Genomic DNA, 26,474 nt, shown 5'->3' with positions numbered 1-26,474 from the left:
GTTCTGAGTCCTCAGTTATTTTCCAAAAAGGAAAAGTATGTGGAGACCAAAAGCCTGAGAGGGCAACATGATGTCCTGCAAATCAGAATGGCCTTGATGTGCTGTTGCTTGACGATTGCTTTCAGACCAGGAGACAGCGGGACAGCTCTGCAGCCCACTTATGGCCTCTAACCAGGAATTTGCCTTCCAGTAACGCAGGATGGGTCAAGGCAAGCCCCTTCCTCACCATCTCCCTCTGCGTTTAGTTCCTCAGGAGCAGAGAGGGGAGAAGCCGGCAGCTTTTGCCAAAGGGACAGGGTTGGTGACAGCAGAGTGAGGAGCAGTGGGGCTGCACCCAGGGTCACCCCATTTCCCATCCAGCTGGGCTATTGGGAGGGCTGGGGAAGAGCAGCTCTCAGTTCAATCTCCTTTTCTCTCCAGGGGTTGGAGGGAATTTGACTCCTCTCCCAAGTGAGGTTACAGATTATTTTCTCTCCTCTCCTTTTTGTCTATGTCTGTTTAAGCAGCAAGCGCTGCAGAGGCTGACTTGTGCTTTTCTTGTACGGTTCCCAGCACATCTGGCCGTCTTGGATAAGGTCCCTAGGCCTGATTGTAGCAAAAAGTAATGATAGTGTGTTTAAGACCTGGGCCTCCAACTATGACTATATATAAAACACAAAGCATTTGGGACAAACTGAAGGAAATACAAGTTTTAGTAACTGAGCAAAAAAAATATGTTCACTCTTTTACATTGGCAGTTGTGCTTTCAAGTGTGAGTGCTCCGACATTGCATTAGAAGCCTGTATCTCAGAACTGAAAGCCCATGCAATGCAGTGCAGCGCTTGCTCCCAACTGGTTGGCATCAAGCATTTTTCCTGTCCCACTTGCACAACAGTCATGGTCATTCATCAGCATGAAGCTAAGCTGGTTCTAGAAAATGTTCTAATTATCTAGGTGTCCTGATTAAACCTGCCTTGACTTAAAAGAGGCACGCCACTGTATTCCTGTGAACATTTGTTGTTTCTTCTAAATAATAGAATTAGCTATCGGCATTTCCTTAAGAACATGCAGAACACAATTGCTGTATAATTCCTCTCCCTCCAAGCCTAGTCTTGAAACATGCAAATTTCTCTTTCAAGTGTGTTGGCAAAAAATGGCAACATCCTGATACACAGATGATTTAGACACTGAATTACACTCTGGTTGAGTTGTCATCAGGGAGTTGAGTTCTTTGGGGAATATAGAGTGCTGTGGAAAGTAGCACAGTCTGCTGGGGAAATACAGTGGATGGCTTGTTTCTTGCTGTCTTTTGTAGGGATCCAGCACTGGCACTGCCACGGACAGTGCACCAGGCTGGATACATGCCTTTCATCTTCCTAGGATAGCCTTGCTGTAGCCTTACAGAGCTCGAAGCAACAGACTGCAGTGCCGTGCACTTTCTGCTGAGGGTTTTCATGTTCTGTTTTAAAAATAACAAGACATCTCTTAATATTCAGGATACATTTTTCCACTCTGAAGCACCATAACAGTCTTTTTAAAGAAACTTTAGGAAGGGTGTTAACTTGATCAATGCTGTGCAGGAAGGAAAGCTCTTTCCTACTATTTTTTCAGCATGACTTTCACTGACATGATCAGGCTGGGAAAAGACTTATTGGCTGACAGCCCAGGACAGCCATGCAATATCTCTAGTCATCTGGAACTCAAACTACTCTGCCCAGGGGAGAACCATAACATAAAAACAATTTAGGTTACATGCTGAATCATATAAACATTGTTCAGTTTTTAGAAAATAGTTTAAATACTATTTATATGCATTGGCTATGCACAGGTTTGGGGTTTTTTCAAATGTCAAATAAGAAAGGCTGGGATGGGTTTTACTTTCTTTACTGTAGACAGTTTTCAAAAATCTTGGCGATTGTTAGAAGTATTAGGGACATGAACTTCCTCTCTGCTCACAAATTTAAGAGCTTGGCTTCTCCTATGTATCAGATATAATTGTTTTATATATAGATAGTGTTTGTTTTTTGGCCCTGTCCAGAAAGCACAGTGACAGGCACGCTGGTCTGGTCGGAGGGGGCTCCCAGAGGCCCTGGGGCCCCCCTGCTGCACAGTACGGGACTATCCAGCGTCAGCACCACATCAGGGAGGGCTTGGCTTCATCTGGCCGAGCCACAAACCCCCCGAGGACAGAGTTTCTGCAGCCACACCGCTGACCTGTGTCGAGGCTGCACTTCTCTTCTACAAATTTATTTCCACCCCATCCAGCCTGAGCCCTCCACACTACCCTTTGTGGCCATTGTCCCCTCTTAACGTTGTTTGTTACTGCTGCCCAGAGTTTGCTCTGTCAGCCTCCCACTGTATGTATAATCTGAGTAACCCTGGTAAACCAAAGTGCTAGGGCCAATATGTGTGTATGAAACTGCAAAGTTGAGGCCTTAGCTTTTAACTGTATTAATCCATGGAATTTTCAGTTGTCTTGTGGCACAAGAGAAGGAGAAACCAGGAGATTTCCAACAGGTTAAAGCTGATACTAAAATGTATTAACTATAGTGCTTTTGCAAGTCTGTGGTTTTTTTTTTCGCTCCCTTTTTGAAAATGAGCATCACTGACCTCTGTCTGTTGTTACTTTATTTTGCATAAAATCCTGCTAGAGTAAAGTGCTCTTCAGTAAGCATGTGCAACTCTAATACTTTGGGATAAAGCAACACGAATTCAGCATGTAAGCTTCACTTCAAAACCTTTTTATTCTCCTCTTGTTGTCTTAATCGAATATCAGAGCTTGGGATGTGTCCATTGCCACCTGTCCTTCTGCCAAGTCCTAACATTCCAGCACACCTTGCAACAAGCCTAAAATTATTATTTTAGGAAAATGACCATGGTTCTTTATGATTCCTTTTTTCCGTAAACTGGTATTTCACAAACTGAGTAGCCTTACTGTCTTTTCAGTGACTGATCCATTCTAACAGAGGAGATTAATCACTCTAACACGTAGCTTGGTTATTATTGTGCAGCCTCTTGCTTTGCTGAAATTTTTGGTTATGTGGCAGCATTGTTGTTTTTAATTGAGTTGTAATTTTTACTTTCTTGATGTGATGTGGCATGTGCCATAACTTTTCCTTTGGTGCTTTCATTGCAGGCTTTGCTGAGACCAGGACGAATAGACAGAATTATCTATGTGCCATTGCCAGATGCAGCCACTCGCAAGGAGATCTTCAAACTTCATTTTCAGTCCATGCCAGTCAGTGATGAAGTCTGCTTATCAGAGCTCGTTCAGCACACACAGAAGTACTCAGGAGCAGAGGTAAAACTATTGGAATGGTAATTGCCACAGAGTCGGTGCACAAAATTACCTTTTCAAAACTGAAATCAAGTATCAACCAGATATCATCCCTTAAGGCTTCTCAGAGTGGTGGGAGGAATTACGAAAGGGAATGTTTGTGAGATTTCTATGTTTCTGCTTAGAAAACAGTACAGCCTGGGGGTTTTTCCTTGAAGATCTCCATCAGATTGTTGCCAGGGGAAGGGCTTCTTCCAGGGAGAGCCCTAGTACCATCACGGGTGGCCTCATTAAGGATGTGCTGCCCTGAGATGTGGAGGGAGGTGGAGGCAAGTGCCCCCAGACTGCCCGGACAGTTCACTTGGGTCTCCCCACATCCTTGGGGATCTTTTTGCATTTAGGTTTGTGACTGAGAACCTCACATGAAGGGAGGATGGACAGAGTTATGAGATGGTGTAGGAGAATTGCAAGGAAGTCACTGGTCACTTTGAAGCTCATATTTTCCTATTCCATATAATCAAGACCTCACAGCAGCACTTATTGTTATGGCTCATTGCAATCAGTTAGTCAGCTTCTGGCAGCGGGCATCAGACAATTATTTCCTGTCCAGGGTAGAAGGAGAAACTTTCCCAGATTCTGATGCCTGGCAGTTATAATAAGCATTGGTATATTAGTGGTCACCACTCTGCTCTGTGAATATTATTTGTGTCAGTGTGTCATGAAAGGATATTTCATTATTTTCTCATTTTGATTAGTTGAAAGGAATTACATCAAAAATTCAAAGAGTGTTATTAAGGTTGCGAATTTGAGCTCTTAAAAAGTATGAAATACCAGAATTAAAATTTCCACCTTCCTGTAGCCTAGTGTATGCATTATCGTACCATCTTTAATTACATAGTCACCTTCTACTTTTTCCATAGCAGAGTGGAAAATGTGATGTGCTTGCCTCAGCTCCCCATCTTTCTGTGAGCTGTTTACAAGGGCAGGGAAATAAGTTAAACTTTTGTCTTGGCTCACAAGAGAGGGTAACTGTGTGTGATTCCTGTAATGCTGAAGGCCCTCTCGACTAGTCACTGGATATGCTCCCAGGCATGACTTTTGCTCATTTAGCTATCACTATAAATGCTGGTACATTGTAAAATCCTGCATTGCCTACTGGCTGGTGGGGGCACGGCTGTTAGTGCTCCAAGGAATGAGGTCCAACCTTGCCATACGCAGCAGCAGCAGCAGGGCCTGGGCGAGTCTCCAGGCTTGTTCTGGGAAGCTGTGTCACGGTGGACACCAAAGTCAAACCCGCAAGAGCTTTCCTCCTCCACAGCACAGGACAAACTGTGCTCTGGGAATGGATGAATGAAAACTGTGTAGCGAGCAAAGCTGTTTTGTGTAACACATCTTTTTGCCACAGAATGTGGGATCTCAGAATGAACAAAAGGCAGTAAAAAGGATCGCAGGCTTAAATGTCAGTCTGGAAAATTGTCGCAGCTCTACTGCCTCCATGCTTCGGAGTAGTGACTCAAAACAGTACTATGTTTTTACCCAGATGTCAGTGATGCTGCCCTGGGAGAATATATCTGCCTCTGGCTGAGTTACAAGCCTCCAAAAGAGTAAATGTATTTTTTGTTGTGTATGAAAACTGTCTTCTTACCAGGCAACAACTATAATGCTTGTATTTCAGAAATTCCAAGGATTTCCTTCGGACTGGATCAGCTGAGGCTCTAGTGGTGAATTCCTGTGCCTAGCTGATAATTAATCACAAATGTCTTGGTGCTGGCTTTGTACACTACCAAAAATAAGTTAATGGGTCATTGAGTGCAGCTACAGACTAGTTGCGGCAGGGGAGGAGAGCCTGCCCGTTTCTAATACAGCATTTCTCATGAATTTCGTTCTTTCACATCATTCAAAGAATACATCCCAAATAACTGGGATGTAAAGAGTAAATACAGAAAAAGCCTCAGTCAGTGTTCTTTGGAAGAATATTTAAGTCTTGACAGTTGGCACGCACAGCGGCCAGTTTCATTAAAGCCTTTTCTTCCTAGTGTCTCCAGCTTCCCAGCTTTACAAATAGTTTCCGCTGTTGAATGGCAAGTTCCCATTCTACTGTTCTATCCTTTGTTTAGAAAAAGAAATGGAAAATGCTTGGTTTTGTGACTACAAGATGCTGTATGAATAGGGAGTTACGTGTAAAGATGCGTTGAATCATCCTGACATGAGCTGAATAAACAGCAAGTAAAGTGGATAGTTCAGTATGTGTCTGGCTTCCAACTTGGCCTTTTTTCAGATCAGATATTTGTGTATTTTTGCCTGTCATCTCTGGTGACCAGTTATCTCTATTCACCTGCTGGATGTACGTTTCTGTTAATGAGTATCTTTAAAGATATGTCAAGATAGCAAAATAGGGTGATTACTTCCCACTGCTGCACGTGAGAGAAGATTGAAGATAATTTATGGGGTGGATTACAATTTCCTTCTCTTGTGTGTAAGGGAAGTTTAATGTAAAAAAAAAAAAAGGTGCATTTACATTTTTAATGTAAAAAAAAAAGTGTAATGTCTATACAATTAGGTTTTATTATGCTAATAGTATAGGTCAAACAAAGCCTCAGCTGAGATATTTGGGTTTGAGTTTCCTCTTCATTACCAGGCCCTTCTGAAGCAGTGCTCTGAAGCAGTGCTCTGCAGCAGTGCTTGAGGCTCTTCTTCTACATCAATAAATCAGGAAAGTAAGAAATTGTCTATAGAAGTTTCCGAATAGCAAGGTTTGGCCTCCAAGCTGATGTTAACACCAAGGATCATTCCCTCCTCCCTCTGAGGCAACTTCTTTGGATGCATTTCTGCCCTGAAGGCATCTGTCTGTTCCCAGGACCACCTCAACCTCTTTTTTGCCGAGCTGGTGTGACCGAGCCAAGCACAGGGTAGGTCTGGTTGCTGCAAGGACAGCTCTGCAGTAACCATATGTCTCCTTTGCCCTCCCATGCAGGCCAGCAGGTTTCACTGGTGTGGCAGAGGAGCCATCGAACTGGGACAATACTCTTGTATTTGTCCCCAGCTTTTTTTCCTGGGAAGCTTTTACTGAAGCCCGTGCCCAGGCAGCTGACACTTGGCATGGTTCAGCAGGAGGCTGGGCTGTGCTGTGCTGCTGGCCTCACCAGCACCTCCAGGTGCTGCAGCACTAGCAGGGAGCACTGATAGGCACAGAGAGGTCTCTAGTCCTTGAAAGTAATAAAAATGTTTAAAACAACAAGTGTAGTGTTGCATTGAAACTTTTATAAGGTGTATTCTAGTGTTCCTGCATTTTATTTTTGGGAAAAATCACAGGAGATTCAACTTCTAGAAAACTGATGATTCTTTTTTTTAAATGGTTTTATATAATTGGGATGTCTTCACTCGAAGAGTGGTTAGTTGGATCATAGCTTTTTTTCTAGAGCATTTTCACTGTTGTACTGAAAAGTTTTATCTGTTTGATTTCTCCCTATGCTTTCTATAAAGTGCAATGAATTAAAGATCCAGCCACAGAAGTATTTAAAAACAATGTTTGAAAGTGCAAGCAGTGTGAGTTCTTTGGGTCTCATTTGCTTGCTTTCATGATGCTGTTACAGCCAGCTTGCTTTAGGAAAGATTGGCCTTCCACAGACTCCAGTGCTCTACTTTTTTAATTTGGGGTTCAGATTAGGTTTTTCATAGTTATTGGCTGCTGTCTGTTGTAATACAAAACACCCATAGTCCTAATGCACTTTCTAGTGCAAGTACAAACAAAATCATGTGGACAGTATCGGATAGAAAATTACTTGTTCAGCAGTTTTTAAATTATACATTGTCTCACACAGAGAAGAAGAAAGGTTGTAGCTGAAACATGTCTTGGCCTAGAGGAAGGACACCTACCTTTATAAATGCAGAGATTGATGTCTTTATTAGACCGGAGCGGGGGGGGGACAGGCACGACTGTATCATTTGGTTTTACAAATTAAGTGAAAGGGGTGTGTCTGTCTTCAAATCCTTGGAGCCTGCTCTGAGAAAAGGGACGATCAAGGGATGAAACAGTGTTTCCCCACTGTAGAAATATTTTGTTCCAGGAAGTAGGTGATAAAAAGGAAAATAAACTCAGTAGAGTGAGGAACCTTCTTTTATTGTCTGAACCCCAGTCACATTATATTTTGTTACAGTTTAGAAGGCAGTAGCAGAGAGGGAGGTTTTAGGCAGAAACTTAAATCAAGTGTTGAGCAGTTTTGAGTTTAAAGTTGATTAAAAGCAGTGAAAAAAATCAATATTCTGGATATGATGACAATATTCTCAAGACAAGCGTGCTTATAAAAGTAAGCTAATGGAACTGAGTGCTTTTAAATTGGTGGAAAGCAGGTCATGGTGAAAGCGAAGGCTGGCACTGTTTCTATACTATTATCAGTTTCCATGCTTACAGGACACAATAGTAAAGCGGGAATCTGGGAACCTGTAAATCTTTCACTGGTTCTTAGTAGAACAGTTGATGTGAAAAATATCTTTCTCACTTTGCAATAACTCTTGATGGGAACAAAGAATGAAGGGGGAAAGCAGCAAGCCAATGAAGGCTCAAGTGATGCCAAAAAGTATCTTTGCAGCAGCACACTACTTTCAGTCAACTAAAGCCTTTGACTCCTAAAATATGTATTCTAAAACATGCATGATCTTGTTTAAAAGATACTGATAAATTTAAACCATAAACTTTAATAAAAAACCACTGCAAACAACCAAAACCTCTCCAAACTCATCTTTCTCTTACAGAGGAAGGTTCCAACTACAGAATAAGTGAGGATGTGTTCCATTGTAGGTGTACAGGAGGGTAAACACTCTGTTAAGATATTGGAAAAAATTTGTCTCATTAGTAAAGAGAATCTACAGTAAAGGTGAGAGAGGGCTGAGATACAGGTTAAAAAGGACATATGACAAATTAGGACGTCTTATCTTCCTTACATCTGTTTTTTCCATGAAGGAAAAGATCTTCCAAACTTAAGGGAAAGGCTTTCTGGCTTAACATTTTTAAAGTGCAATAAATCCAATCCTGTATAGTAGCCTAAAAAGAGACACAGGCTTTTGGGAGTGAAGGCATCAAAAAAGTAAAAAAAAAAAGAGTGAAGTTTCTGTATGGAATTAAACAAACAACAGAACAAACAGTAGACCTTTCAAATCATGTCATGGCTACAGCCCATGGTTTTAATTTTTTTATGCAAACATGTTTGTTCTTTTTATGCTTAGTTATGCTAGATGCAGAGTGTGTTCAATTCTCTCTGAATTCCACAAGCGCTCGACACATCATGAGGGACTGGGCCCTCAGATTTTTAAACTTCTAAGATACCACAAAAAAAGCATGTGTCTCATCAGAAATGTGTGATTTGGTAGTTAAAGCATCTATGACTGAAATGACTCTGGCCTGACTCTGCTGGGTGGCCTTTCCTCCTGAAGAAGTTCTGCTTAGCTCCACACCAGGATATAGTATTGCAGTGAAATGCAACTTGCAAAGTGAGGAACGCTGTCAGATTAAAACACAGCAAGATTAAGGCCTCAGATGAACCTCCGAAGTTTCTCTTGGAACGATGTATAGGATCTGTTAATTTATATCACTCATTGAAACGTGAACATTTTTGTGTGGGCGGGTGAGGAAAAGAGACTCAGCCTTCATCCAATATGGGTAATATGGGATCACCACCTTCCTACACACATTTATCAGTGCTGAGGATGTGTTTGGCACAGGTGGCTGGAAGGTGAGGAAATACCTGGCATTCGGAGTGTTTTCCGAATGTCAGTGTTTGGGATAAATGAGATGAATCACCGGAAAGGAAGTAAGTAACTAGACAGGACTTCCCATGGGATTTTGCTTACTGCTGGTCTCACAAGAACCTCGTACGTGCAGAATGTGCTTGGGCAGATCAGGAACGAGGGCAGCATGAGTGCCTGGGTAATCACTCATGGGCATGGTGGTGCTGAACTGCAAGAGTTTGTGGTATGACGCCGCCTCTGCCTGCTGTCCTTTTAAGCCACTTTAGAAAGATCTGCTTCCCCTAATGCATTTTTCAGAGATGGGTGGGGGGTTTATTGCCCCAAGCGGGCTGATTTTCATCACATCTTAGCTCAGCTGAGACCTGATGAGGTACTGTTTGTATTCACCCTATGTGTATAAAAGCATGAGTCGCAATTAGCATCTTTATGCAAAACGTAAGGTTTGGTATCCAGGAGCACATTTGCACCGAAACTTATGCCTGGCTAGCTCATCTGGGAAAGAACATTTTATCCTTTAGTGAAATAATGATTTGCTAATAGTTTAATCAAGCAAAGGAGATTTAATGCATCTGGCTGAAGGGACATTAGTATTTCCAAAAAGGTCAGACCCATTAACAGCTCAGAGAGGATACAGTCGGAACTGCTTCCTAAGTAACTCAAAGAACAGTGATCCTCAGAGGAACCTGGGGAAAATGCCAGAGGGAATTTGAATGAGCCCCCAAGTGAGCACCAAACAGTGTCAAGGTGTGAAATTCAGCCTGCTGCTTAACCTGAGATTTTCTTCCTCCATATAGCCCGAAGAGCTGAACGTTTTGATTCCTTAAATGCTGAAACAGATAGGATGTGGCCAATTTCAGCTAATTTCAGTATGTTTTTTCTTCCTTTCTGTGTCTTCTTTAACTATTTTAATGGCATCATCTACCCACATTCTGTAAATGAGCACCTCTGTTTGCTTTTGTCCTCCCAGTGCCTTTGAAAGGTTATTTCTTGTTGCGTGCCTGTTTGGAGAAAGAACCTGCAACAGGAGCATCACTTGTGCCAGGGGTATGCAATCCTCTGCTGACGGGGCTGCTCACTTCCCATGAGCTTTTGTGGAACAGCTGTAGTTTCACCAACCAGCTGAGGCCATAGGAGATGCCTGCCTTTACTGGCACCACTGGATGTGCTGTTTGCTTCCCTCCCCTGCCCTTGCCTCTCCTTTTCCACACTACCTTGAGTGTGGCAGAATTACCAGGAACTCCCCTTTGTTGAAGGTGGCAGAGGGGACTGTGTTGCCAGCACAGCCGGGGACTGTTGAGATGTCACTGAAACACAGCCGTGTAAAAGAGGGACGTTAGACTGGTACTCTCTCAGGCAGCTTCACTTGCCCTCTGCTCTTGCCTGTGGCTCTGCTGCTTTATTGTCCTGGTTTTGGCTGTAGTTCCTAGCAATGGAAAAACATGTTGCTCTTTAAAAGCAGATGGGAATTCATTCCTGAAGGAAAAAATATGTCTCTTTAGGCTACTGCTATTGTTTTCTGTTAGTTTTATTTTTTGCCTTTGAGTTATTTCTAGCAACTTTTAATTTAATTTATTCTTTCTTTTTTTTTTTTTTTTTTAATCAGACAGCAGGGATTATCCTTCCATGTCTTAAAGCACATGCTTTCAGTATACCACTGATCACAAATGGGGGTATATAATGTTTGAGTTAAAATTGCATTTGCAGTGATCAGGAATGAATTGAAAATGTCGGTTTATTCCTGTCTTTTGAAGTATTTTCATTTACGTAATACAAATGCTTGTATCAGTTCAGAGTGGTAGAATTTGCTTTTGTTAAAAAAAGGAAGAGGAAAAAAAAAAAGAGGCACTTTTTCATCACATCTACCTGTTTTTCTGATTTAAACTTGTAGTGTTGGCACTTGGTCCTAGAAGTTACGATGTGTCATAGGGTATGTGGTTAGGAGTGAGCTTGCTGCTTTGATTTTGCCTCAGCTCTAGTCCTAAAGTATAAGGCAAGGCACACAAATTAGAGAAAGTCATCAAAAAGTCATTGCACTTCACAGAAAATTTAAGTCCTCATCCTTGACTCTTACATACCAACTTCAGGGCCAGATCTTCGCTGTATACAAGTTGTAAATACTGTATATGTCTTAGTATGTTAGCAGAAGATAATGTCCAGACTTTTTTGTATAATTTTCTGTGAGACCATTGATTTGTATCCACTTTTTTCATAAACGGGGAAAAAGCAAATATTCTTACATACCCCTTGCTGTTTCTTATGCCCTTAACAGCGTGTATCTGACTGGCTTAAGTGCCTATTATAGTTACTTTTAATAGTACACAATGTCTGACTATCAAACCTCAGTGTTCAGTTTACCTTTCTTTATGTGCATATATATTTTCTTGGATATGCTGAGGAGTTCAAGGGGTTTCCCACAGAGGTAGCACTGAGGCATAATCTTGGGCATCAGCTTGGCCAGGAGAGCTGCAGAGAGCTCCCTGCTGCTCCAGTAAAACTTCCTTTCCATTCTTAACAGCATTCAGTACTCCAAAAATAAGGGGAGTACTTGGACAATGATATCCAAAATAGTTCTGATTGTTATCTTAATTGGCACCAGGAATATTTAAATGCAGTACCTGAAGGCTAACTCAGATGGGATGTTTATACCAGATGAAACCATGCAGAGGAACACCTTGTGCTGACCTACTTGTGTTTCTGGTACTGTGCCAGTTAAATTGCTGTCAAGGGGGAAGAAATGTTAATGAACGGCAGAGGAAAAATGGAATCCAGGTATAAAAGCTTATTAATCTACCTGAGTATTGTTGTGAACGAAGAACGTGTATTTTAATGACAGCACTGTTTACACTTCACTGAACTGCAAAGATTGGAGAGGTGTGTGTATGAATTAAAATATTTGAGTGTATATTGGTATCTTTGTGTACATATAGAATAGGATGTTTGCCTTTAGCAGTCATCAGCGAAGTAATGGTTGCTGTTGTGAAAATTTGGAACCTAGCAATATTTATTAAGATCAATAAGTGTGCCATTAGGCTGAATATCTTCCACAATAAATGCACTGAATTGCAAACTTAAAAGCTATACCTATTAAAGCTACTTTTGTATAGAACGTGCACCAACTATTCTGCTTCTATTGCTTTCTTCTGTAATAGAAATAATATTTAATTTGTGTAAAGTAAATGTTGAGTTCATTTTGTGAAAGATGGTCCTGACTGATAAAGTATTTGGCGGGTTTTATGTTTTTGGTGTTTTGGTGGGGTTTTTTTTCCCTTAACATTTTAATTGTGATATGTTTTAAGAGTTGCGATCCCAAAAAATGTATATGAACCACAAGCTTACACACTTGTGTAACATCTCTTTAAGTTAGTTGAGTATAAAAATGCATTCTGCTGTATTCCTTTCAAAGAGGTTTTGATTATGTATAATTTTATTTTTCTAAGTGAGATTTTTTGGGACAGAATAGTTAAAATATCTGCTTTTGTTTTGCTTTGCTTTCTTTTTTTATCCACAAACTTTAGTAACAACACTGCTGGAGTTTGAGGGGTTTTGAGGAGATTAAGCTGCTCAGCGGCAATTCTGAAACAGTTTGAGAAGTTGTTAGTAATTAAGATAGTCACTGATTCTGAATATGGGAACAAGGAAGCTTTCAAGTATTTGCAGCCAAACCTATGTTGTCACACAGGGCAATTTTCATTCTTGCCATGTAACTTTGGTTTTCACAGCCTGCCTGAACACTGCCTGTTCAGGAGCAGGAGAGCTGCGGTCCCGTTGAAGAAGGCACTTTAAGCTACTATCTGTAGCTGGCTTTCTGTTTTGTATTTGAATCCTAACAAAGATTTTGTATTGGCACAAAACTTCGGTCTTAGCATTCGAACCACTGCCTGGAGTAGAAGCTGTCAAATAACGTTTCATAGGGTCGCTGAGAAGCTGATATGTGCCTGCGCTACTGTAGCTCAGATTTTTTGTATATCAAAAAATAGAAGTTGTTATTTCCAAGTTATCTTTTATGGTTTCCCTTAAATACATATGTAAATACATAAACCTTTAGATTGCCTTTGGCAGAAGGATTAAATGATTATTGGCAGATGGAAACAGCACAATAACAACTCTGCAGCAAATTATTAGCTATGTTAGAAGCAATTCCATGGACCATTTTGCTTTTCAATTAAACTTTTTAAACTATCACATAGTTCTCAGCTTAAGCTTTTTGTTTCCTGTCTTTGAGTAATGAAAATGTCAAGGATAATCGGGTAGAAAAAAAAGTATTTCGAGTCTTAGTCTTCTGTAATTTGTCCATGGCATTGCATGTATAAAAGTGAGCTGTCAGATCTGGGTTGGCCACTTGCAGTGGATGAAAACAGCAAACCCCAAGATGACTGCAATTGCTAATTGGTCTTGACATCCCCATTGTCAGGGAGGAGAACCAAGAGAGTTTTGCCCAGTTTAAGAGAGCTGCTTTGGATGTCGTTTGTTTGATGGTTTCCTTATTTAGGGAAGTGGGGGGCTGTTAGTTATGATTTCAGAGTAATTAGCATCTTACAGAGATTGACTTTCTGGTGTCCTAGCAAACAAAATAAATCTGTGATAAAACTAGACTATTACTATTATACTTAACATTGCACAGTGAAACACACTATTGGAAGGAAGGGAGGGAGAGAAAAGCAATCTGTCTTCTGGTTTGTCTTGTGTATTTTGGTCTTATTGTGCTTTCTACTGGGATAAACCAACTTTGTCTCATTCCAGAACTGCTCCCAGTGAGCTCCCATTTGATGGGAAACTGACGGGGAGGGTGGGGGGGTATGTGGAGCAAAATGTAGACGGCTCATTAGTTACACTCTGTGGGTATCTTTGGTAGGATGTTTCCAAGTGTTTGTGAGTTCGTGTAAGAAAAGCTCTTTCCACTCAATCGCTCTTCGGCAGCCACTTGCAAGGCATGGTTTTTGCCGTTCAGCCAAGAATGAAGGACTGAAGAGAAGAAACCAGAAGGACAGGTTGTTGGGGATTTTTCTTATGACAGGCAATGGTAGGGGCTTGGGCATTCAGCCCTGCCACACCACCACAAGCAAGGAAAAATAAAAAAACCCAAGCCCAAAAGCCATGTGGCACTTGCATTCCTAGTTAGCTCTGCAAGTCGCCATTGTGGCTGTGTACCTGGAGAGAGGTGTTCTGGTGAGTTCCCTTGCCAGGGAGGGCACACAGTGTGGCTGTAGGGACGCAGGCTCATTGCAGACTCTTGTAATTAGCCATGTTACTGCTTTGTGGGATCTTGCCACTTCTGTGGTCATTTTTGTGTATTTCCATGTTATATAAACCAGGGGGAGAAAAAAACCACACTCCTTTGTTAGTGAAACAAAATTTGGAGGCAAGAAAATGTCTTCTGTAATTTAGTATAAACAAGAGAGAACAAAACTTTTCTTGATTCTGACTTTTCTAGTTTAAGGCCTGAGGACTTCCAAGGAAGAGTTGGCAGTCTTTTTGATATTCAAATAGTAAGTGCTCATCGTAATAAGATGTCAGTTCTCTTCAGAAGTGGAATATAGTCAAAATGTTAAAAGCTGAAAACTTACTCTTCATTTCTAACATTCATTGTTACTGAATGTGCGAAAGTATTTGTGAATTCAGTAAATTAAGCTCAAGGAAGAAACTGGTATTTGGGGGGATTTTAAGAAAGTTTTTGCATGTGATTATATATATATTTTTAATAAGTGCATATGTATCTCTCTAAAGACCTCTCTTTTCTTGTTTATGATGTTCTTCAAGTATACATAGAAAATAAGTTCTATAAACTTCTCCATTCAGAAAGTATTCTGTTCTTTCTTTTCTTTTTTTGTATACTGTTTTTGCATCCATGAGCTAAAAAAATAATCCTTTAAAATTCATTGGTTTATTTAAAAAAAAACCTAAACCACAAACAACCAAGGGTTAATGAAGATAAAATATAGATATTTATTAGTAAAAATATTTATGGAAGAGCAGGGAAAAAAAAGGCAAAAAAAGGCATTAAATTCAAATGTTCTGTATCAATGCTTGGCAGTTGGAGGAAGAAAGTGAACTTGAGCATTTAGACAGTATCTTACCCTAGGCTAATTGTTTGCCATTAAAAAGAGAGCTTGCATGCAGGAGGCAGTGTTATGTTTTGGACTTACTTCCTTGTAACTCATAAATCTTGGCTGTATAAATGTTCAGTCATTAATTAAGGCTTTCAAATTAATATGTTTCCTGACTGGACTTGGCTGTTTTTGCAGAGAGCAATGCTGTTGCCCAACTTCCCAGTTTAGGAGCACTCTCAAATGTGTGATATGAAAGTATTATGTTTATTGTGGAGAGTTAATGAACAGCATGTATGGGGGTGGGGTGGAGAGAGGCATTTTGTTGCTAATTCATGCAGGAAATAGGGTGGTGGTATCAAACCGGGTTTGTGTACTTTAATTACTTCCCTTACTTCAAACAATGGCAAAATTGGCTATTTTATATTGATAAATGTCAGTCCTGAGCAGAAAGTACTTTCATTATTCTAGGATAGTTTTCTGTCTGCAATTCAGCCAGTGTACTCAGGATGACATATAAATTCAGCCCAAAAGTGATGGAAAAAGATTTCAACTTTTGTTAGAGACTTTTTAAAAATTAATTGGTAATATCACTCAAGTAGTATTATCACTGTGTTCATCTGACCTGCTTATATAATAACACGGTGCTCATTTGGCATTTATGTCCTACTTGTGTTATTCTTTCTTTACAAGTGTGTGTATGTGAACATCCCCTAGCTCATGCAATGAATTTGCTGTCAAAGGTGAAACACCAGAAGCTGCACATGAATCATCCAGCCAGGTGTGGTCTTTTAGAACCAGGTAATCCTGGCGATGAACTACATTTTGTAGCTGTTTCACACCAGAATTGTTTTCTTTATCTGGGTTCCAGCTGACTAGATGTGTATTGCAGCAGTCAGTTTCCTTCAATTCTGCATGTGCAATGGATTTCATAAATAACTTGTAAGGTTTCTGTTCTGAGCAGTCTAATTTGTACATGAAACCTAGAGGAGTAGGAATTAATCATGTACATGAACAAAAAAAGATGTCTTATTAGCTCTTTAAAGACTTAGTGTTCAATTTGTGAAAGCATGTTACTGCTGATGCTTTCTTTGTCATGAAAGTGCAGAGACACCACGGTGCTAATCGATGTGCCCTTTACAAGGAACTAAAAAGTAGTCTGTAGTGTGTGCTTACAAATCTGAAACAGCTGTTCCCTGCCATGAACATACATTTCATATATGTGTCGCACCAAGGAAAATACTTGTTTCCTAACAGCTAATTAGAAATTGACCAAATTTCAAAGTCTGAAATCTGAATTTAGCTCCTCAGCTGAATTTCATCACCTTTATCACTTCAACCAAAGCCAGACTATGAATACCTTCTCATTTCTAGGCTAGTCAAAGTTTAAATTGTTACCCTACAGCATTTCAAAGCTTTTCATGTGCATAAAAAATTTCCTGCAACAAATGGAATTATTTAATGCACTTGAAATCGAATACATGTTTGAGCTTGCTAAATCCAAGGATTATTTCTTTAATTCCTAAAGATTAAAATGTCTTCTAGTTTAATATATATTATTAATTAGATAGCAGAAATAAAAGAAGATGTATCAAGTTTTTTCTTTATTTTTTAATTTTCAAAGTGTGATGTATTTTTACAGCTGTATTCTATTGCTGTCACTTCTGGGCCTGTAGTTTCCTGACAGTTCGTCTCTGTCAAATCAACTGATGCATAAACTACCCAATGCTGTTTTGTGCGATTAGATTTTGGTATAGCAAAATGATTTTTCCATGACTGAGAAAACTCTTTGTATTTTAATTGGATCAAAGAGAAGGCATGTTCTCTGTTTCAGTTGGTCCCAAGCTAAGCCATTGTAAACATTTCCAGGTTTTTCACTATTGCTTTTTACAGGTTTCTAATAGGAGACATGGGTCTATGTGTTTGTGAGGAGCAGGGGCTGATGAATTCCTCTCCTTTTAATTGGTGTTTTGAAATTGAATACAATTCCATGTGGCCTCAATGCTACTGTAGGCATGTTTAAGAACAGACTGACTTTTAAAAATGACTCTGCCACTCTTAACACATCTTTTTGAAGCAGCAAACCTTTTCTTGCCCCCATGAGATTGTTGCCATCCAATAAGCTATTTCAAAAATAGCTCCTTCTGTAGAAATTGGCTACAGAGAAGCTGCATCAAAGGTGTGCAGGCAATGAGTGGCCCACCAAGTTGGGTAGGTGGTAGAAATCCAGGTGCCCTATTGTGCTTCGTACAAGTACCATGTGGAGCATGATAAGAAGGCTTGCTAAATGATAAAACACTATTAAGAATCCATGGTAATAAATCTCTCTTCTGCCAGTCGACGTGTCATTGGAAACAGTCCTGGACTTACTGGGAAATAGGTTGGATTGTCTCATTGGTTTCTTCCTTCTTGTGAATTTGATAAATCATTTCACACATCATATTTGGTAACAAGTAAACTATATTTCAAAGCCTGAATGATGCCTCTGTGACATTTATAATTTGAAATCTGTTGTTACATAAGACTCAGAAGGCATTCGGTGTTGCATTTGGTAGTATCTATGTGACACCTAAGTAACAGAACAAATTATAATTGCTTTATTTCTTGCAACATACTGAGTAGATCTTTTTTTGCAGTGTGCAGATTCAAAATCAGGAACTACATTCTGGGGCATTATTACAAATTGTGTCTTTCACAGGCCACCCATTTGTTTTGGTACCTCGCTCCTGTGGGATATTCCCAGTAGGGTTGCATCAAGCCACTGTTGAATGGCTGGTGCTGGTTTCACTGCCATTCTGATACCGTACCATTGAAAGAGGGACTTGAAAAACACAGCAAGGGAGATTAGAAAGTTTCTGAGTAGTTCAACCTATTAAAGAAAAGTGTTTAGAAAACTGCTGGCTTGACAAGAGTAAATGAAGAGGCTAAGTTAAGGTAAGTGGTGAGAGCCATGGTCAGCAACAGCTCCCTGGACCACAGAGGCAGCTCTACTGATCCCACAGTTCTGTGGCTCTAAGGCTTTTCCTAACAACAAGCCAGTGCAGAGACCTGTATCCTCTTGCAATCATTGCTCATGCTCATATTCTCAAGATGAACCAAAACAGCGTTACTGGTGTTAAAATGACAAACCTAGTCCAATCCTAGCCCAGTCAGGATCCACACAGAACAGGTTGTTCTCTGCGAGTCGGAACAACACTGATAATGTTTGGCAGGAATAGCAAATACACATTAATATTTGCATTATGATAACTGAGAGAGCCTATTTTGAGGTTTATATTTGATACTAATAATTCATCCTCGGTTTTGAGATGGTTCTTTCCTGCAGTGAATGGTCTCTCTTGAAAGTGTCTCATTTTTCAAACAGAGAGCTTTTAGTCACTTTATTTTTACCATTTAAAATCCACCCGTTTTATTGTACTAATGTTTAGCCTGCCAGGACTTTTTAGCACCAGATTTTTTTCATTTTGAAATAGTGAGGGGTTTTTGTTGTTTGTTTGTTCTTAATTCATATGCAACATTTAAGGAAAGCTTAATTAGCCCCAGCATGTAAGGAGAGAGAGGAAACAGTGTTCAGCAATTGAGATTATAATTAGCTACATTTATACAAAAGTGATTGTATTACCTAAATCTCACACACACACACCCCTTTTTTTTTTCTTTTAATTTATTTTTGGATTAGTTTGTGGGTAGGAAGGGAGGGCAGGCACAGGCTCTGTGAAAGAAATGGAGGGAGTAAAAATGCTTCCATGGGTCTGGAAAACAAATACAATGAGCTGTCTCTGTAGAGCTGAAGCACTGGTCTTTTAAAAGTCCTTGTCAGAGGCAGAGTTTAAATTTCAGCTTAGGAAGTTTGCAAAGCTTGGAAAAGCCATGAAGGTCAAATCCTATTCTCAAGGTGTGAACACAGGACGAGGCTGATCCTGGATGCGAAAGCCAGTCTTGTTATTTTTTTTTTTATTAAAATATTGTGTTCCTTCTGCTGCAAATTAACATTGGTTTGAACATTTTCTCTCTCTTAAGTATTGTTCAGTCTTCCTCATTAAAAAAACATTTCCTCAGTAATAATGGGTTCCATATGTAGATGTACTATGTATGTAAAATGATACATATTAATGTAAGTAATCACACATGAAAATGCGAGGTTTTTGCTTTTCACCGTGTAATGACTCTTCCTGCTTCAGCCTCCTGCCCCCAAAACAAGCAGAACAACAAGAAAACCCATCAAAAGGAAATTTGCCATTTTAAATAATTTTCCAGACACCATGTTTTCCAAGTTCAAATGGAGCTGGCAGAGGAGGCCGGCGGCCAGCAGATTGACCACTGACTGTTCCAGGAACAGCTCAACTTTCTGTGCAGCGTGGTTGATACCACGGGCTTGTGTGCCTGACAGTGAGCACACTGGAAAGCCTCGGCTCAGGAAAGCTGTTCACCATGTGCTTCACTTCAAAAATAAGGGCAAGTCCGTCCTCCTTCAGGATCCTTTATGCTGATGAGGAGGAGACTTACTCAGGTGCTTGCAGCTGAGCGTTTGCTTGAATGTTTTGCAGAACTGCAACGCTACGGTGAGATGGAGAGACTTCACAGTACTGCACACGCTGTCTCAGAAACATATGGGGAAAGCATTTCTTAAAAAAGAGAAGCAAAACCCCTTTCCTTTTTAGAGAGTTACAGCAGTATTCCGATGTTTGCTTGTAGAAATAACACCCACCCTCCATTACATGGGGGGGGGGGGGGGGGAAGAGAGCTGTAAAAAGACAAGTTACCTTGGGAAATCTCTGCATTTTTTCATCTTTTGTGCATGATTTCAGCCAAAGGAAGATTCCCATGTGTTCTGGTTAAGTCTTGTAACATGACGCAATCATTGAATTTGGCTGATGAGATGTTCTGCAAATATCCAGCAGCAGATGAGTTTTGCTTCTGCAGGGTGGACAAAGGCAGAGGAGAGCTACACTCTTCACTTTGGACAGTTGCATGTGCAGCAACGCATAGAAGACTGTCAGAACCATTTCCCAAAGCAAAAGGGACACATCGGAATTTTCTTCAACCCAGAGGTTGATGACAAATTAAAAAAAAATAATAATCCTGAATAAGGAGTAGTAGTACAGGATATAGCTGTTTCATTACTTACACAAGGAAAAAAAAAAGCAGTTATTAATTTTACTTTTATAAATCTTACTTTAGTCTTTCTTCTGCTAAAAAAAATTAGAAACACTAAGTTGAATAATTTATTTAGTTTTGTGTCATTGACCTGATTTTTTATGGTAGAAGTAGAATTCAGAATGTTTCAGCTTGAAAAGATTTTAAGTATTTCAATTTAAAATTATTTTATCAATTTTGTTGCTAAGTGTAATGGGTGAGGTTGAATTTGACCCTTTGTTTATCTGGCTTTGCAGTAAATGATATATTCCACTTGGGAAATATTTTGTTCTCCAGCAGGAAACTTTTACAATTCCACTTCTGGATGAACCTAAAATTGTAGGGAGTTTGGTTTTCTGAAACAGGCAGAGAAAGAAAAGCAATTTCCTTTTGTTTTTTGGTTAGTTGGGTTTTTTTTGCACATGTTGATAGATGGCACTTTTACTTCAGAATCAGCATCCATTTTCAGCTCTTTTCCTGCAGCACTGCATCATTCTTTTGCTAAGAAAACCAAGCAGACCACATAGTAGTCTGCAGGCTGCACTTTTGCATGGCCTCATGAGTTTCTGTTCTATTTGTATTGACGCCACACTTGAAAGATAACACTTTCTATCTCGGGTGGAAATGGTAAAGTTGTAGGAAATGGGTGTTAGCAAGCCTATGGAAGAATATTTAGTTGATCCGTATCTTAAAATGTATTCTGTTTTGAACATGTATTTAGATGATGGTATGATTATACATAGTTGTGGGTGACTAATCTAGTCTATTGCTGCAGGTCATGGGAATAGTCATAAAAAGTATTTATTCTGAACGTGAACCCGGATGCATGCTTTCCTGACATGTTTCCCATACGGTCTGTAAGTAAACACTAAATCAGATAGAGAAGAATTGAGGAAAGGGAAGCAGCAGCAAGTGGGGATTCTGCAGCACTAAATGTGCTGCCCTATGTGGTTTGAAGCTGTAACTTGTTTTCTCTCAGAAGCAAAGAAAAGGAAGAATTAGTCTAAGTGGAATGAAGATGTTCTGCAGACCTAGGAACCCACTGAGGTACAGGCACTGTCAAAAAAACAGAATTAAAACCTTTGCCAGAAAAACATTGGTGGAAACGCAGAGAAAGCGGGTCACCTCCAGAAATCATGTGCTGTTTACTCACTCATGCTCAGTGCTGCAGCAGAGGCTGGCGCTTCTCTACAGACTTCAGCCTGCGCGCTCTTTTCCTGGGAACAAAGTGGTTTTAGGGAATTGCTGGTTCCGCTTCAACAATTCGCTGTTCCTGTCATTATTGACCTTACCTGGCTGTTCCTCACAGAACGTATCTGCTAGGATATCCCTGTCAGACGCAATGTCCTTCACTTGGTCCTCACTGCTCATGTTGGGAAATCTGAACTGGGGAGACAGGGACATTGCAGATGGTCTCTATGGGATATGGTTAGGGGTCTGAACTGTGAGGACCACACAAATGCATCTTCTATTGCAGCTGAAGTGCAGACAAGAACTCCTGAGTTACAAATTTTGTACACTGGCTGTATGAGTGGGAGGGTAGGAGTTGCACTTGGCAGGAGAAGCTGTATTTTGATATTGTCATTTCAACATGCATGAAAAGCTTAGCTCTCATTTGCTCCGTGTTTATCTCTTTTACTTAATTTACCTTTAACTCCAACTGGGGAATCAGTCCCAAGGTTCTGCAGTGATGTTCCTGAGTACTTGTAGCCTATGCAATTTTGCTCTTAGCCACTATGGTAATTTCTCAGTCACTGAAAGGGCTCATTTCATAGTTCAGGTGTCTTAAGCTGGGAAATTTGTTCTTGGATGCAGCTCACACAGGCTTTCAATGTCTTGCAATCCCTCTGGTTTTCCTAACGTCCTTGCCTTCTTTCATGGGCTGTAGAAAGTACACGCTTTCTGTGGGAAATGATTGGGAGATTAGAGAGAAGAAGTTGGTTTCAGTCCAAAGGGTGGTGATATATTTTAACACACTTTATAAGATAAAGCCAAATCTGTATTCTCTGTTACCTGGTGAGACTTCAGCCTAGGGCTAAATGCAGCCACAGACGAATGCTCTTTCTTGTACTTCTAAGGGCACGTCAATGTGAGGAAGTTATCCTGCAATGAGATAGGGTGTGAATGTAAATGCAGTAGCTGTTCCAGCATAACATCCTGTGGAGACAGGGAGCAGTGACTAAAAGCAATGGAATGACTTCAGTGGAAGCTGAGGACACTGAGTTCCCCCTGCACTCCCTGCCAAGCAGCCAGCCCTGCTCAACACCATCTCCCCGATGTCTGACCATCTTTGCACTGGCTGCTTTTCCTGTCAGTGTCACTTGTGGAAACTGGGATTTACTGCTTATTTTATCAATTGTCAGAAGGAGGTGGAGGGTGATGGCCACAGTGTTACTGTAGGTAACTTGTAAACACAAACCATACTTTAGCACCCAGTGTGTGAATGATGGGGAATATTTTAGCTCTGCCATCTCGTACTGGTTTTAGTGATTCCTACAGGTTATAACTCAGGCTTTGATCATCTCTGCAGGTGCAAAAGGAAGACTGCTGAGAGAAGAAAGTGTATATTTGCTCTTCCAGAAAAAAACTAAAAAGTTAATGTACTGTTTGCAGTGTAGAGAGGTATATGTGTGCACACGCTTTTCACGTGGTACTCTCAGAGTTAAAAATCACCTTTTTTTCATGCTTGTGAGGTTGCTACACCAGTTTTTAGGCCTATGCTCTGATTCAGTTGTTACCTATTCTTTATGGTCTGCTGAAAATTAGTGTTTATTTTTAAAGTGCCTTTTTCCAGATTAAGTAGAGCATTAATTAGTCAGTGTGAGGAATAGAGTGCATTATTCTACCGCAGCTTTCCATCATGTCAAAAACTCATTACCAGACATAGAGATCATAAACAAACACACATGGCTGCTGTATGTAAATCTTCTGCAGGATAAATTACTGCTGATCTCTTCTGATTAAATCGCTTTGTCTTCCAGCTCATTAATACACTTTCAAACATGTAGAATATTTAGGTGCTAATAACTCTCAAAGCAATATACAGGAAAGCATTAACTTCCCATATTTCTTAAATGTATTTCAATCTGAATTTTTTGCCCATGGTCTAAGCTACTCTTTTTTTTGTCTTGAAAAAGTAGTTGCATAGTCAAAAATCTTCCTTCAGAGTTGGTATTTGCTTCTGCAAAGTCTGTAGTGGGATATACAAATAGTCTCCCAAAGCCATACGCAGATGATGCTACAGAAATCAACCTGATGTTTTTAGGCCAAAGTCTTTGCTGGCACAATTCCCAGGGTGTTACACCAGCGTATAAATTGGCCTGAGGATGAATAAACCTAATGAAAACTGGGAATTGATAGTTTAGTGCCCAATCCTGCCTGTTACTGAGGAATTAGATCCCACTACAGTGATTCCCATGGCAGTATCTGGGACCAGTCCCTGCTGTGCCCAGTACCCCAGTGGCTGCTGTGACCCTCCACCATCCCTGGGCAGAACAGGGGTGGTGGGAACCCACACGCAGAGACCAGCTCCGAGCTGCTGGAGACAGGCACGTCAGGCTTGTGCGCACCAGCCCTGTATCTGCTCCACATTGCCTTGTGCCTGTTTCAGGTCTGTATTAGCACTTGTTCAGCTTTGGGTCAGGCTTCTTTTGCCCCTCAATGTGCACCTCGTAATGAGGAGAAGAGTCATTAGAGGCAATATCCTGTGCTTGAATAATACATGGTTGTGGCAGATGGTAACAAACTCAAGGTCACTGTAGATTGTTTCAGGTCTTGTTTTTTCCAGTAGGCAGATAATCAATTTTTAAGTAGGAATGAGTACCTTGTATAAAGAAGACACATGTGCACAGGCATAGCCACACAGGATTTAACAAACTGGAGTCTGTCCCAGGGCGCTACTAACAGTCCATGAGGTTTAGGAGGTGGATGAGGGCTGACCCCAGGAAGGCAAGGCATCCCAGGTGGCAGCAGAGCTTGCTAGGTGGTGAGAAATGGCATCTGTGATAGGGCCAAGACCTGTAATCCTACATTCAGTCCCTTAGAAAAGGGACAGTCACATGGCTGACTCCTGTGTGGAGGGACTGTTGCCTAACCCTGCCAGGGTCCTCGGTGTGTGATCATTCCCACAGGAGAGCCCATCTTTCTTCCTCTCTCCCAACCTCTCTGAGAGCATGAGCCACACACTGCCTGAGCTGCTGACCACAGCTTCCTGCCCAGCAGCCTTAGCAAAATTATCCAGCAGGGCTGAGTAGCCTTGTAGCAGACCTCCACATTTCTTCCTGTTTTCCTTTTACTGGAAACATCGATATTTAAAAACCAGGCAGAAATACTTAGTGACTAATTGTTCTATTGCCTGCTCACTGCTTGTATTGCAGCTCTTGGTGGAAGCCCCTGGCTTTCTGCATCAGGTATTTAACAAGCCTAGATCTGAAATGCAGATGGCTTACATCTTGAGAACAGAAGATTCAGGTGACTATGAAAATGAAGGACAATAGTTTGTAGGAGTTCCTTATGTTAAATCCATAACCACATAGGAGTTTAGGAACTCGGGAACCTTTGCACATGATAACCTAGCTGTGACTAGGTTAACTATTTAATGTTAATGCTATGTTTAAGCTATAAAGCACCAAGGAAATGTGACGCACTGGTATTAACCACAACTCTTTTCTGTCACCAGTGCATATATTTTAGTATTCATAAATTAATTGATTGAATCCTGCATTAGAAACTGTCTCTAGTTCTAATAATGGGTATTACTGAGACCAAACTTTTGCAGAGCCAGTAAATAATATCACCTTAAAGTCAAAAAAGATCTTGTTTGTTGAAGATATTCTGCTCATTGATTTGTAGCTTCTATTTAGCTTCCAATTATTAAAAGCAGATAAGTTTTGGAATGTATTTAAGCATGTGCTTTACTTCAATCGTATTTACTGACGTCAGAGGAACCCAAAGCAGATGCCTATGTGCTTTCGGGGATGCTTCCTTGAAGCAAGGAGAGAGAAAAGGGAGGGAACTCTCCCCTTCCCTTTTGGCTCTCCTCTTTTCATGTGTGAGTAATATATTGCGTGTCTGGTTTTGTTTAAATTCAAGGATGGCAAAACAACCACATTCTGTAAAAACTTCCTACTTCTTACCATCCTTCTTTATGGTTTGTTTTTTTCTTCTTGTTATTGATGTTTGGTAACCTGCAGAGACAAAGTGATGTGAAACTTGGAGGTCTTCACAGAGGATTTTATTCTAATAGTGTTTTTATAAAGCCCTGTGGTCCCACTAAGGCCCCCCCTCATTGCTTTCCTTGGTTTGCTTTTTTTAAATACAGTCTTAGCATGGGCTAATGCTTCATTTGCTGGGAGTCTATAGGGAGAGAAGCGGTAGGGAGATAGATAGAAGAATCTCCCAGCTCATGACAGTTGACTGAATTGCATCTTTATACTGAACTAGCATTCCTGAAGCCTGTTCTAATCTTTTATAGCTCTCATGAAATATACAGGTACTTGTTGGTAAATTACAAGTCTGTGAACTCAGTAAACCTGTTAGTTCTTCTGAATCAAATGTGTTTAATGGTCAGATGAATTTGTATCCTGAGATTTAAATGGTACTCATAACATACCTCAAATAACTCTGCAAAATGAAATTGCGTATTCAAACTCGACTTTTTAAAAGGGAAATAAATTGATAGTATTTTTGTTTGAGGATTTACTTTTTTTTTTTTTTTTTCCAAACAGTGAAGCAATTCCTGACATGTTTGCAAGAACTAGCCAGGATGTTTGTTGAATTCACATGTGTATGTAACTGTTATATGGCCATCCCTGCTTTGCCAGCTCCTCAGTTACAGTTGTGACAGACCAAACAACGGCTAAATGATGGTGCTGAAAATAATTGTGCTGGTTACTCAGGAAAGGATAAAGACACTGAGGGTTACGACATCTGCGTTTAAGGGCCATTTGCATTGCATCCAAAATATTTGGTAGAGTATAAAATATTATATAATATACATATATAATATTCTGAGGAATATTTTGTAAATAGCCAAGACTACATAGTTGTAGCATTAACAGCTGGGTGACATGTCTTCTTCTCTCCATCAAAGTTTGGGTTATGCAAATAGGGTTATGTTGATCGTAATTACGAAGACTAGTGCTAATCTGAGATTTCAGACCTACTCTTCTGCGTGCAAAAATGTCAGCATAACCTCTTGTTGGAGCCATGTAAACTTGATCAGGATCTTCTTTTAATAGAGAAATCATATTACAAAATACATCTGTTCCCAATAGTTGTAAGAAATGCCTTGT

The 26,474-nt window shown here is 40.3% G+C and overlaps 1 protein-coding gene across 5 annotated transcripts in view; it reads left to right on the top strand.

The window, feature by feature from the left end:
- Positions 1-26,474, top strand: part of SPATA5 (spermatogenesis associated 5) — a 197,257-nt gene that overhangs the window by 151,232 nt on the left and 19,551 nt on the right. For all 5 annotated transcript variants that reach the window (XR_003990412.1, XR_003990411.1, XM_030478201.1 and 2 more), the window contains one exon: positions 3,116-3,280. Coding sequence is in view for 3 of the 5 variants with exons in the window: in XM_030478201.1 (XP_030334061.1) it covers positions 3,116-3,280 (165 nt within the window). In the remaining 2 variants the exon portion in view is untranslated. The remainder of the gene's footprint in view (positions 1-3,115; positions 3,281-26,474) is intronic.

Source organism: Strigops habroptila, chromosome 3 (genome assembly GCF_004027225.2).
Source record: "Strigops habroptila isolate Jane chromosome 3, bStrHab1.2.pri, whole genome shotgun sequence".
Classification (NCBI taxonomy): domain Eukaryota; kingdom Metazoa; phylum Chordata; class Aves; order Psittaciformes; family Psittacidae; genus Strigops; species Strigops habroptila.
This window is presented reverse-complemented; position numbering and strand designations above follow the sequence as displayed.